At 45.1% G+C, this 13,047-nt stretch overlaps 1 protein-coding gene and 1 non-coding gene across 2 annotated transcripts; one reads left to right on the forward strand and one right to left on the reverse strand.

Moving 5' to 3' along the window:
• Positions 1-790: 790 nt before the first annotated feature.
• Positions 791-845, reverse strand: LOC139419832 (U7 small nuclear RNA). The gene has a single exon (XR_011635446.1). It is a non-coding gene; the product is annotated as a U7 small nuclear RNA (small nuclear RNA).
• A 7,141-nt stretch (positions 846-7,986) lies between these two features.
• On the forward strand, positions 7,987-9,951 carry LOC139419556 (histamine H2 receptor-like). Its single transcript, XM_071169526.1, has 3 exons — positions 7,987-8,968; positions 9,176-9,493; positions 9,841-9,951. The coding sequence occupies exons 1-3, from the start codon at positions 8,348-8,350 to the stop codon at positions 9,949-9,951; spliced, it is 1,050 nt and encodes a 349-aa protein (XP_071025627.1). The 5' UTR covers positions 7,987-8,347.
• Positions 9,952-13,047: the final 3,096 nt, after the last annotated feature.

The following is a 13,047-nucleotide window of genomic DNA, read 5'->3' on the forward strand; positions in this document are numbered from 1 at the left end:
GTGAGAGTCTCATCTTTCCATAGAGTGGTTTGTAGGCTAAACCGTTCGGAGGCTACAGATGATTGTGTGAGAATACTGATTTTTGGATGTCTCATGGTCTGACCAACATTGCTCTAACTCTGTCACCTTTCACTGCAGAAGCAGAAGTGTTTCATACAGTCGGCGGAAGGGGTGGATTGAGATCCATCCAATGCAAAAAAAATAGATACTGTGCCTCTAGCTTAAACTGATTGATTTTTATGGGGATTTTTTTTGTTGCGCTAATTAGATTTCAGCGGGGTGCAGACATCGACCTTAGGTTAAGAAATAATTGCCCCTAACAGTATGAAAGTGTCTTTTGTCCAAGCCTACTGAAAATGTCTGCGGGTGTTAATGCCATGTCTAGACTATGGAGGATGGTTTTTGTCAAATTAAAGTTTATGGAAAATGTTGGCATTTCCACTGAATAGATATTTGTTTATACCACTCCCACATGAAAAAATACTATAGTTAAAAAGCTGTAGTGTTTTTGTGGACTGTATTCTTTTTGCAGACTGTGGTATACTGTATTTTTTTCCTATAGAGTTTTTGCAGATATTACTGTAATAGACTATAGTATTTACAGTTTAATATAGTATAAATACTGTAGTATTACTGTAGTTAATAAACTGTAGTATATTCTATAGTACTTACTATAGTGTTTTGCGGGCTGTACTACAGTATACTGTAATATTTACTGTTGTGTTTTTGTGGACATTATACTGTAGTATTTACTATAGTGTATTATTTTATTATCTTTTGCATAGAAAAGGAGGGCTTTCTCCTTGAGGAAACCTACTTGGCAAATACTAAAAGAGCAAATTTTCCATAACCTGTAGGTAGGCAGGTATCCTTGTGGTTAGAGCGTTGGACCAGTAACCGTAAAGGTTGCTAGATCAAATCCTTAACTGACTTGCCTAGTTAACTATAGTATTACTATAGTTAAACTGTAGTGTTTTTGCAGACTGTAGGATACTGTAGTATTTACATCTCATCGCTGTATTCTACAGGGTACTACAATATTCTATAGTAATTGCTACACACGATCGAGAGACACTACATTGTGTAGTATAGTATTCTACAGTATACTACAGTTTACTACAGTATTCTACAGCAAACTGTAGAATTTTGTACACGTGGGACTGCAGTCAAAGTCGTACACAAACTCATATGGATGATATTATGTGAGAAAGAAAACAGAATGACACAATTTCAAGAATATTTTATGAATGGTCTAGACCCTTCATGTTACCTAAGGAGAAGTGTGAAGCCATTTAGCTTACACAATTACTGTTCATCGTTATACTTTGTGCTCTGCATGTTTCTGTGTTCTCTGTGAGTGTGTGTGTGCATGCATGCACTGTGTGTGTGTCTCCAACATCGTGACCTTCCATTTTAAAGCTTTGCTTCGGTGTGGATTGATGCCTACACATTCATATCAGTTGTGTTCCCACATTGCATTCATCTTTCCTTATTTCTATTGTGGATTGTGTTTATGTGCACCAATGGAAAGTCTACAAAACTATGAGCAAACCAGCCTATGTATTGAATACATAGATTCAGATTGTGATGATATTTATGAATGAATACTACACACAATGTGCTTATTTGTATTCTCATTGTTATGTATTTATGATTAGGAAGAATATTTGATTTGATGTGTCTGAAAGTGCTGGTGAAATATGAATAAAAAAGCGAGTAATATAATTCTGCACCTTTGGATAGTTCTACTGTCACACTTGCTATTGGCACATTTTGTCAGGTGTGCTCCCTCTCCAGCCTCTAGGTCACCAGGCTGCTCATTAAGGCGCACACCTGTCCCCATCGTTACGCGCATCAGCGCATAATGACACTCCCCTGGACTCCATCCCTTCCTTGATAACCTGCCCTATATATGTTACTCCCTTTGGTTCCTTCCCCAGGAGTCATTGTTTCTGTTCTGGTTTCTGTTCCATTTGTTTATTAAATGTTTCACTCTCTGAACTTGCTTCTAAGCAAACACATTACAGAATGACGCCTCATCATAGGGAAGCATCAGGGAGTTTTCTTTTGTGTTGGAGGTGAAGTCGGGTCCGAGTGTCCGTCGACGGGCTCCACTGCCTCAGCTGGGTGAACAGGTTCCCGTGCCTTGACCGAGGCAACCGGTGAGGTCTTAGCTAGCTCATTAGGCTCTTACACCTCAGCCGGTTCATCATAATGACACTCATCACCTCCTTGATGACTCCATCACCTCCTTGATTACCTGCCCTATATCTTTAAGGCAGGGGAGCCCGTCATGCCCACTGGGGCATCAGGTAGCCTAATGGTTAGAGCACTGGACAAGTAACCAAAAGATTGCAAGATCAAATCCCCGAGCTGACATGGTAAAAATCTATTTTTCTTCCTAGTTAAATGAAGGTAAAAAAAAATGTAATATGTCACTCCCTTTGGTTCCTTCCCCAGGCGTCATTGTTTCTGTTTCCTGTCTGCGTTGTTCATGTTTCTTGTTTTGTATTATGTTCAATTTATTAAATGATCCACTCCTTGAACTTGCTTCCCGACTCCCAGTGCACATCGCTACATCTACTTCCAATTTTGATCATGATTTACTGACTGGAAAAAAAATGTATTGACCTACTTGGATTTTTAAATGACAAACTAACTTTCTGTTTTGTCTGCTCGGACTCAATAGATAAGCATGGTTGTGTTTTTGCAGGCAGTCGTTCTTTTGATGAATGTATTTTCAATTTTGACGGCTCAGCATAGTTTTGATGAATGTATTTGTTTTGAGATTTGGAAAGACCATTTACTGTTTTGCAAAAACAGTCTTGTGGACTCTGTTTTAAAAATCGACAACATTGTTCCAAAAAATGCTTACGGCCAGCTCTACAGTGCATATCTCTGCCCGCAGTTATGCATGGGGACTGCATTTTCTTTGAGTTGCAGGATAGAAATGTTTAGAGCCTTTGCATACCTTGTCACACCCTGATCTGTTTCACCTGTCCTTCAAATCAAATCAAATGTATTTATATAGCCCTTCGTACATCAGCTGATATCTCAAAGTGCTGTACAGAAACCCAGCCTAAAACCCCAAACAGCAAGCAATGCAGGTGTTGAAGAACGTTGGTTAGGAAAAACTCCCGAGAAAGGCCAAAACCTAGGAAGAAACCTAGAGAGGAACCAGGCTACGAGGGGTGGAACATGGCCAAGATGTTCAAATGTTCATAATTGACCAGCATGGTCAAATAATAGGTCTGGGACAGGTAGCACATCCGGTGAACAGGTCAGGATTCCATAGCCGCAGGCAGAACAGTTGCTGGAGCAGCAGCACGGCCAGGTGGACTGGGGACAGCAAGGAGTCATCATGCCAGGTAGTCCTGAGGCATGGTCCTAGGGCTCAAGTCCTCAGAGAGAGAGAAAGCGAGAATTAGAGAGAACATACTTAAATTCACACAGGACACCGGATAAGACAGGAGAAGTACTCCAGATATAACAAACTGACCCTAGCCCCCCGACACAAACTACTGCAGCATAAATACTGGAGGCTGAGACAGGAGAGGTCAGGAGACACTGTGGCTCCATCCGATGATAGCCCCGGACAGTGCCAAACAGGAAGGATATAACCCCACCACCCAAAGCACAGCCCCTACACCACTAGAGGGATATCTTCAACCACCAACTTACCATCCTGAGACAAGGCCGAGTATAGCCCACAAAGATCTCCGCCACGGCACGACCCAAGGGGGGGCGCCAACCCAGACAGGAAGATCACATCAGTGACTCAACCCACTCAAGTGACGCACCCCTCCTAGGGACGGCATGAAAGAGCACCAGTAAGCCAGTGACTCAGCCCCTGTAATAGGGTTATAGGCAGAGAATCCCAGTGGAAAGAGGGGAACCGGCCAGGCAGAGACAGCAAGGGCAGTCCTTGTGCTTGTCTCCACCCCCCTTCAGGTGTCACCCATCTTTCTCACTTATCTCCTGGGTTATTTATGCCTGTTTTCTGTCTGTGCCAGTTTTCTTGTTTGTTCAAGCCTACCAGCGTTTTGTTTGTCAGCTCCTGCTTTTTCCAGTCTCCCTTCTCTCACCCTCCTGGTTTTGACCTCTGCCTGCCTCTGAGCCTGCCTGCCATCCTGTACCTTTGCCTCTACTCTGGATTACCAACCTCTGCCTTGTCTGACCCTGGGCCTGCCTGCCGTCCTGTACCTTTGCCCCTACTCTGGATTACCAACCTCTGCCTTGTCTGACCCTGGGCCTGCCTGCCGTCCTGTACCTTTGTGCAACTACTCTGGATTATCGACCCCTGCCTGCCTTGACCTGCCCCTGTTACAATAAACATTATACTTCTACACAGTCTGCACTTGGGTCTTACCTGAAACCTGATAGTATGAACTGGCCATTACTGACCCAGCAGACTTGGACCAGCTCCACATTGCCATCTCTCCCAAGGAGCCATCATTAGTACAAACAAGTATTTGCTTCGTGTTCTAATGGAAGGATTCCAGGACGTGGTCGAACGTCATGCCTTCATTCCCTTCGGATCGCTCGACTATAGCGTACATTATTACGCTGGTGTCCGGGAGGGCACTCGCCTGGGCCATGGCGGTGTGGGAGCAACAATTCGCCATCTGCTTCAGTCTGGAGGTGAGAAGTTGTTTTGAGGCACCGGTGTCCGGGAGAGAAGCTGCCCGAAGTTACTCCAGCTTCGGCAGGACTCCCTCAGACTATGAGGTGGAGATCCGCTCGCTATCAGCGGAGGGTATCTGGAACCCGGAGGCGCTGTTTGACACTTCCCTGCACGGGTTATCAGAGGAGGTAAAGGATGAGCTGGCAGCCCGAAAACTACCGATGGATCACGACTCATCACTTTAACCATCCGGCTTGATGGTCGGCTACGGGAACGAAGGAGGGAGAAGAGTTACGATTGTGGTCCCAATCGCTCACTCAGGGATCCCACCTTGCATCTGAACTCCGGAAGTCCGCAGCGTTTACGTGTCCGAGAGGGTCCAAGCTTACTCGAGTCCCTCCAAGAGCCTCCGGAGACTGTGGATGCAGCTAGGCTGTCTCCAGCCGACACCATACCCAGAGTTGTCTGTATTGAATTACTGCTGGTCATTATGTGTCTACCTGTCCCTTCAAGAGACCTTGCTCATTCGTTGGAGTGAGTACTCTGGTGGGCCTTAAAGATATTTTTTTTGTCTCCCCTTGCTCGCCACCCTGCGGTGGGGTGAACATTCCAAGTCTCTCCAGGTACTCATCGACTTGGGTGGGGCGATATGAGTCTCATGGGTGTTACCCTGGTGTCCGAGCTGAGCATCCCCACTCAACCCCTCTCCATTCCCATGGGTATTAGAGCACTGGATGTCTGCTCTATAGGCCGGGTCACCCACCAGACCACCCCCGTCAACCTACGAGTGTCGGAACCACAGCGAGACGATCCAATTCCTGCTGGTTGATTCTCCGCAGGTTCCCGTGGTATTGGGATTCTCTTGGCTCCATCAACACAATCCCTCCATTGACTGGGTTACTGGTGCCATCATGGGCTGAAGCCCGTCCTGCCACACTCATTGCCTGAAGTCAGCTCTGCCTGCCCCGTGACGTCTTCCTGAGGGCTTGGAAATTGCCCCAGACCTCTCTGCCAGCTCCTCAGAGTACCAGGACCTCCGGAAGGGGTTCAGTAAGACCCGGGCCATTTTGCTTCCACAGCAATGACCGGTATCCAAGAAGGTCAAGCCTGAGGTGCTGGCACGCCTCTATAGGCCTCTATAGGCTACGACCCCGGAAGCCGAGACTTGATTTACCCCCGCTCCAAGATCATTAGCCGCTCTGCTGTTTGTCCTCTGTTGCCCCGTACCCTCCATATTGTTCCTACCTTTTCTGTGTCTAGAGTTAAAACTGTTGTTTCCAGGCCCACCCCTCTCCCCTGTCTCATTGACGGCCAACCAGCGTACATGATGAGACGTCTCCTGAAGGCTCGACCTGGGGGCAGGGGATTCCAGTACCTGGTTGACTGGGAGGGTTATGGCCCGGAGGAGAGGTGCTGGGTCTCCGCTAGGGACGTCCTGGACCCAGGCCTCATCTCTGAGTTCCAGCGCCGGCACCCCGCTCAACCAGGTATGGGCCCAGGTAGGATGCAGGGGAGTGGGTGGTACTGTCACGCCCTGATCTGTTTCACCTGTCCTTATGCTTGTCGCCACCCTCCTCCAGCTGTCACCCATCTTCCCCACTTATCCCATGGGTATTCTGTCTGTTTGTGCCAGTTTGTCTTGTTTGTTTAAGCCTACCATAGTTTTGTCTCAGCTCCTGCTTTTTCCAGTCTCTTTTCTCACCCTCCTGGTTTTGACCCTTGCCTGTCCTGACTCTGAGCTCGCCTGCCTGACGACTCTGCCTGACCCTAAGTCTGCCTGCTGTCCTGTACCTTTTGTCCCGACTCTGGATTACCGACCTCTGCCTGACCTGACCCTGGACCTGCCTGCCATCCTGTACCTTTGCCCCACTACTCTGGATTATCGACCCCTGCCTGCCTTAACCTGCCCCTGTTACAATAAACATTGTACTTCTACACAGTCTGCACTTGGGTCTTACCTGATATACCTGTCATATAGCTCCCTCCTTTTCATCAGGTCCCTTTGATGGGTTTTGCTATGTTGAGGCATTTATCCAGGCCCACTTCACCATTACTAGATATGAAGTGCATAGTCAGCCCTCAACAAAGATCTCTTTCCTGGCTGACTCCTGATTGACTGTGCATATTTTCTCTAAATTACAGTCAATCTTTCCTTATATTCAGACTATGGTTAATTCATGATCTTGTGAGGAAAGTACTGTATGTTTGGCCTGTGCTGACTGGGCTGGCTGCCTGCTGTGGATGTTGCCTGCGTAGCGCCTCATGCCTCTGTAATTTGATTGGCGTTTGGATAGCACAGTATAATCGCATCAACTGGGAGCTTTCATAGCTCCCCTATGTCGGTGTCATCCATCCTTAATGATTGTATTGGATCAGCCCTGTTCAGGCCAGGTTTCATCTGTCTGTAATGGGAACACTAGCTACAGTACTTCACCTGGGTTAGGGAGTTGTAGAGGGAGGGCAGCTAGTGGGAATAACAGAACTGTCACTGGTTGTAAACAAGAGACTGTCTCCATTGAGCCAATTATAACATATTCCCATAAGAACATGGATATTTTCACTAGTCTGGACATTTTCAGTACCTTGGACAAGTCCAAGCTAATGTTAGAGCCCAAATGTGATGTGGCCTTCTAAGAAGTGCTAATGATGTCTCAACATGGTAATAAAACAATGCCTTGTCTGGTGGCCATTTCCTAATATTCAATGTTAGATTTTAAATGCACATTTTGAGCAAGCCTTTAGGTCATCTTTGACTCCTGGGTTCTGGGTCCAATATGTAAGCTGCATACTCAAAAGGCCTGCAGATAGACTTTAGCTAAGCTTCAAGCTAATGCTGGCGGAATGTTCTTGTGTTCTTCCAGAACAAACAGCACCACACTGCATCAGAGGCAAGTGCATTCATTAACATTTCTCCTTCACATGATGTGCAATTGAATTACCATCATGAAAGAAAACAATTATTAAATGAAGTGAAGGAGGACCTTTGATATTTCAACCATGTACTGTATATTAGACACCAAAGGGCCATTGTTTCAGTTCTGTAGTCTAAGAGACGTGCATTTTCATACATAAAATATATATATTATATATTTGCGTAATGAGAATTTTCTCATGGGTCAATGTAAAGGCTCTTATGTTATCCAACACAGCCTTAACCTCGTACCACTTAACATCAGTCTACTAATGCACTATCATGTTGAAATCAACACAGCCTTAACCTCGTACCACTTAACATCAGTCTACTAATGCACTATCATGTTGAAATCAACACAGCCTTAACCTCGTACCACTTAACATCAGTCTACTAATGCACTATCATGTTGAAATCAACACAGCCTTAACCTCGTACCACTTAACATCAGTCTACTAATGCACTATCATGTTGAAATCAACATAGCCCAATGGCCATTGTTTTGTTTTTTTGTACACCAGGGCAGCTTTAAAGAGGACATCTTCTGTGAAATTATTAAAAAAGAGATGGCTGCAATACAGCATCCCCCTACAGTGTGAAGCCCTCATTAATCTGATGGATACTGACAGCTGAATTGACAGGACCCTGTCATTATACCAAGTCCTCAACAAGCTTGTTAAGCAGAGGGCTGGATTCTATGCAGTAGTCCTGTCTGTAGTCCTGCCTGCAGGAGAAGATAAGCTGACAGAAGCAGTAGGTCTGATGTGGAGGCAGGGCTGGACCTTGTGACCTAGTGCAGGGGGAGGGACACCATGATCTCCACGGCACTCCGTTGGCTGTTTCTGGTGTCCTTCATCGTGGTGACCATCGGCGGGAACGTGCTGGTGTGTTTGGCCGTGGGGCTCAGCCGCCGCCTGCGCCGCATTGCCAACTGCTTTGTTGTGTCACTAGCTGTGACGGATCTGTTGCTGGGCCTGCTGGTGCTGCCCTTCTCTGCCACCCTGGAGCTGCGGAGTGGACACTGGCCCCTGGGGGGCACCCTATGTAACATCTATGTATCTCTGGATGTGATGTTTTGTACGGCCTCCATTCTGACTCTGCTGGCCATCAGTGTGGACCGTTACCTGGCCATCTCAGCCCCACTCTGCTACCCCCGCAGGGTCACCCCTCCCCGAGTAGCCCTGGCTATCACCACCATCTGGGTCACTTCCCTGGCCATGTCCTTCCTCCCCATCCACCTGGGCTGGAACACGGCTGACTTCAGGGTGCAGAACCTGGACTGGGGCATTTGGGACGAGGTGGAGGAGGGACGCACCTGCCGCTTTGAGTGGCATAACAACTATGTGCTCCTAGATGCCTTTGGCACCTTCTACCTCCCACTACTGGTCATGTGCGGGATGTACCACTGCATCTTTCAGATAGCACGCAAACAGGTTAATTTCATTCCTTATATTTATTTGTTGTGTGGTAGTATCATCAGTGGTAGTAGTGATAACAGTAATTATGGCTGGAGCAGCAATAGTAGTACTGGAATAATTAGTAGTAGCTATTATAGTTCCATCCATTTATTAATGTCATCCTTTCAGTCATCCATCTGCTGACCCTCTTTCTCTTTAACCTGTCTTTATCCATCCATTCAGGTACGGCGTATCCGAGCTGCCACACCCTCATTCGCCCCCACAGCATCAGCGGCGGCCACAGCGCGGGAGCACAAGGCCACAGTGACTCTAGCAGCAGTCCTGGGGGCCTTCATTATCTGCTGGTTCCCCTATTACACCTTCTTTACCTGCATGGGCATCGGGGCAGAGACTAACCCCCCTACTACTGCCCACTCTGTGGTGCTGTGGCTGGGCTACTTTAACTCCGTTGTCAACCCCATCCTGTACCCGGCCTTGAATAGAGACTTCCGCAGAGCCTATGGGGAGCTGCTGTGCTGCAGGGGGGCGCGGTGGAGACACATATTGTAAGGGCGTTCGTCTGTAGGAGGAAGAGAAGCGGACCAAAGCGCAGCGTGGTGGTTATTCATGTTTTAATAAATCACTACACATGAACAAACTAACAAAAACAAGAAATGTGAAAACGCAAAACAGTCCTATCCTGTGACAACAAACACAGTGACAGGAACAATCACCCACAAACAAACAGTGAAACCCAGGCTGCTGTAATGACACCTGCCTCTGATTGAGAACCATACTAGGGCCTGACCCAAAACATAGAAAAACAAACATAGACTGCCCACCCAACTCACGCCCTGACCATACTAAATAAATGCAAAACAAAGGAAATAGAGGTCAGAACGTGACACATATCCACAACTATCTGCGTGTCCTTGCGGAAACAAGTGCCCCTCTCTAGCGAACACAGAGACACTGATCTGACCAATGGCCACACAGACACCCTCCCTAAAGACAATTAGCCAGAGGGAAAGCGCCTCACCTCTCAGAAGAGCAATGGCAGCAACATTGCTGACCAGACCTGGTCAAATACAATACACACTGGATAGGGACTAGGTAACACATACAGGACACTTTATAAAGGTGAATGAGGGACAGTTGTGCGGCAGCTAGTACAGTATGATATAAAATGGCTGATACGTTATCTACCACCTGCTTATAAAACAAAGGAGAACAAACCCATACCAAGAAGATAAAGAGAACATAGCCGAGTCAATATTAACTGTCTTAATAGCTGTGTCCGTGCTGATCATTTCCCAGCTAACTGATGGAGACATAGGCAGTTAAATGTTTTGGTGATCCTCTCTGTTGCAGACCCACTTGTGGTGAATTAGTGACTAACCTGGATGGATTTACTTGAATGTATATGTGTGTTCATCCCTAAAAGGTACAGAATGTCCAGTCAGAGCTACAGTAAGTTGGATGGCTTCCAGGAGGTTGGCGGAGGGGATACAAGGACATCTGGATGTGTCATCCAGGCATCCCGGCCCCATATGGGATACCTGTCCACCTTTTAAATAATGTACCCCTGCATCAACAGCCAGTTGATGTAGTTCCACTGGGCATAGGTTCCCTCGCGTCAGTGGTTTCTAAACCTTTTGGTGTCGTGACATCTTCCTATGGTCCTCAGATTAACATAACTGTTTCCTGCCACAGCCGACAGCCCAATCTGTGACGCAGTAGAAATAACTGACCTACAATTATTAGCTCACATCAACCCAACAACCCCCACATTCACATGTGTTGCCAAGATACACTCACCTGTGCTGCTATTATATGGCATGTGACATTCACACCATGAGACATTACTGTTGACTGTTTATCAGAATGTAGTGTGATTTGCCCACTGGGTTTGTAGACTTTGTTTCTGTCTGACCATGTGACCTCATATTGTACATAGAGTAGTTCATAATATAAGTGAATGCCATTTTTCAAAAAGTACCCACACAATCAAATACTCTCATTCACACTCAGACACTTGCAAACGATGTACTTTGTCTGCAATGACTTCTATAAATGACATGTCCCTGCCCTCTAGTGACCAAATGTGTCATCACACTCACCCTCACAAGAAGAGGTGACAAAATCAATTGTATCAGTATCTGTGTGTACAAATCATTGTTACAGACATATGTTCATCTATAATGTATTATACATGTACATACGACCAATTATAATGACCTAATATGTCCTGGTTATTGTTGAACTGCAAAGCAAGAAATAAAATTCCAATCTGAAAATGGAATTTAAACGTCACCTGACAATTTATTTTCACTAAGCACTTTCAGGCATGATACAGTACAGTACTTGTACTGTAATTAAAATCTGGAGAAACAACAACCAATTCTCCACTCTCACACTCTGAACCCTCTCCAGCAATCAAATCCTTCTTCTGGAAACTCTTGTTGCTCTTGCTCTCAGTGACAAACCACTTCATATCTGAAGACAAGCAGCAATCATATCCTCAATATCATACACAACAGTTTTTGACATTATACCTTTACGTGAGGATATTGTTTCTTCTTGTTATGTGTTTTTCTTTTATCTGTAGTAGTAGTGAACTACCATTGGGATTACTGAAGGTCAAGACAGCTGGTGACCTCCAGGGAGAAGTTGTCTGAGCTCCAAGGAGACTCCTCAGCTCCACGCTTCTCTCCGGGCCCACTCTCTGAGTTAGGGACATCCTGACCTCCATCTGACACATCTGAGATTAAACGCACCAGATATTCATATCCAAGAATCCGATTCCTAATTTTACATTTCTCTGACATCATTTGCATATTTCTGCTTCTGACAAATTTGCGAGGAGATGTTGCCTGATAGGCCTGCATTTTGCAACACATGCTTTATGATATACCAACAGGGATTATTATTATTAAGTTTATAAAACAATACATTAAAAGATGAGTCTTGGGTCAAGGGAATGCATCACAACGAGTCTTACCAGTTGTGTCTTATAACCACAGAAGCAAGGAAATAGCATTGAACATAATAGCAGAGAGGTGTTACCTGATAATTCATTACCTGTTAGCACCAAGGTGGAAAACGTGAAACAAACCAACGGTCACATCCATTGGTAAATCCATTGGTAAATCCATTGGTAAATCCATTGGTAAATCCATTGGTAAATCCATTGGTAAATCCATTGGTAAATCCATTGGTAAATCCATTGGTAAATCCATTTAAATTCTCTTTTTGACAGCACCTCTTTTGATTTGAACAAAACCTTTCATTGTAGAAGTGGTCAGAAAGGGACTTTTTGGACCTGAATGCCAAAACGTTCAAGAGATAAAGGTGCTCAAATTGTATCTATTTTGCATACCCCACCACACCATGAGACATCCATGTCTTCGTCAGTGGAAAATATAAATGGTTTGGATTGATATAATTTAAAAAACAATTCATTTTAGAATTTAGTTTTTTTTTTAAATAATGTACAATGTCAATGTCTTTTTTACATTAAACGTCAATTATCTAAAATCTCGCAAACTCCGATATTTTTCATATTTGTATATATTGCCGCTTAGACCCTCTTTTGTGTTGTGCCTGTCATCGGTTGGAGACACAACATGCTCTTTCTATGATTTCAATAGGTTACTAGCCAACATTTAACCGCTAGGCTACCTGTTTACAACAAGTGATGGTAGACGAGGCGTCTGTTACAGCATTCCTTATTTTGATTTAAAAAAACACATGACTAACTTCATCTTGGCGCGACAACAAATGGTCAACTCATGCACAATTAGGCCTAATCTGTGCTTCAGTCTGTAGCCTACTGATGACAACCACAGCTGCAGGTAGCCTGTTAACTCTGATCCCATCTGGGCCAGGGGTAACATCATGTCATGTTTTTATGGACTAAATTATAAGCCCATTTATTTTTGAAAATGTGAATGTGGTTTATATTCACACTTCAGGTGGCTTGGCTAAGAAGACCTCTTTAATCCAGAATTATTGGCTGGAATGAATCAATCAACACAGTAGTGATGACATACTGTATGAGTATCTTTTTAATTACAGATCCAAAGGCCTACCCGATGCAACCCTGCATACAACCA

The sequence above is a fragment of the Oncorhynchus clarkii genome, chromosome 10 (assembly GCF_045791955.1).
Source record: "Oncorhynchus clarkii lewisi isolate Uvic-CL-2024 chromosome 10, UVic_Ocla_1.0, whole genome shotgun sequence".
NCBI classification, from domain to species: domain Eukaryota; kingdom Metazoa; phylum Chordata; class Actinopteri; order Salmoniformes; family Salmonidae; genus Oncorhynchus; species Oncorhynchus clarkii.

What these genes read in the sequence shown, in the direction of transcription:
- LOC139419556 (XM_071169526.1), top strand. Translation starts at nt 8,348, where the DNA reads ATGATCTCCACGGCACTCCGTTGGCTGTTTCTGGTGTCCTTCATCGTG. An exon ending in TTCAGATAGCACGCAAACAG is followed by an intron (nt 8,969 to 9,175) that starts GTTAATTTCATT and finishes CCATCCATTCAG; the next exon opens with GTACGGCGTATCCGAGCTGC. An exon ending in GGGGGGCGCGGTGGAGACAC is followed by an intron (nt 9,494 to 9,840) that starts ATATTGTAAGGG and finishes AGAACGTGACAC; the next exon opens with ATATCCACAACTATCTGCGT.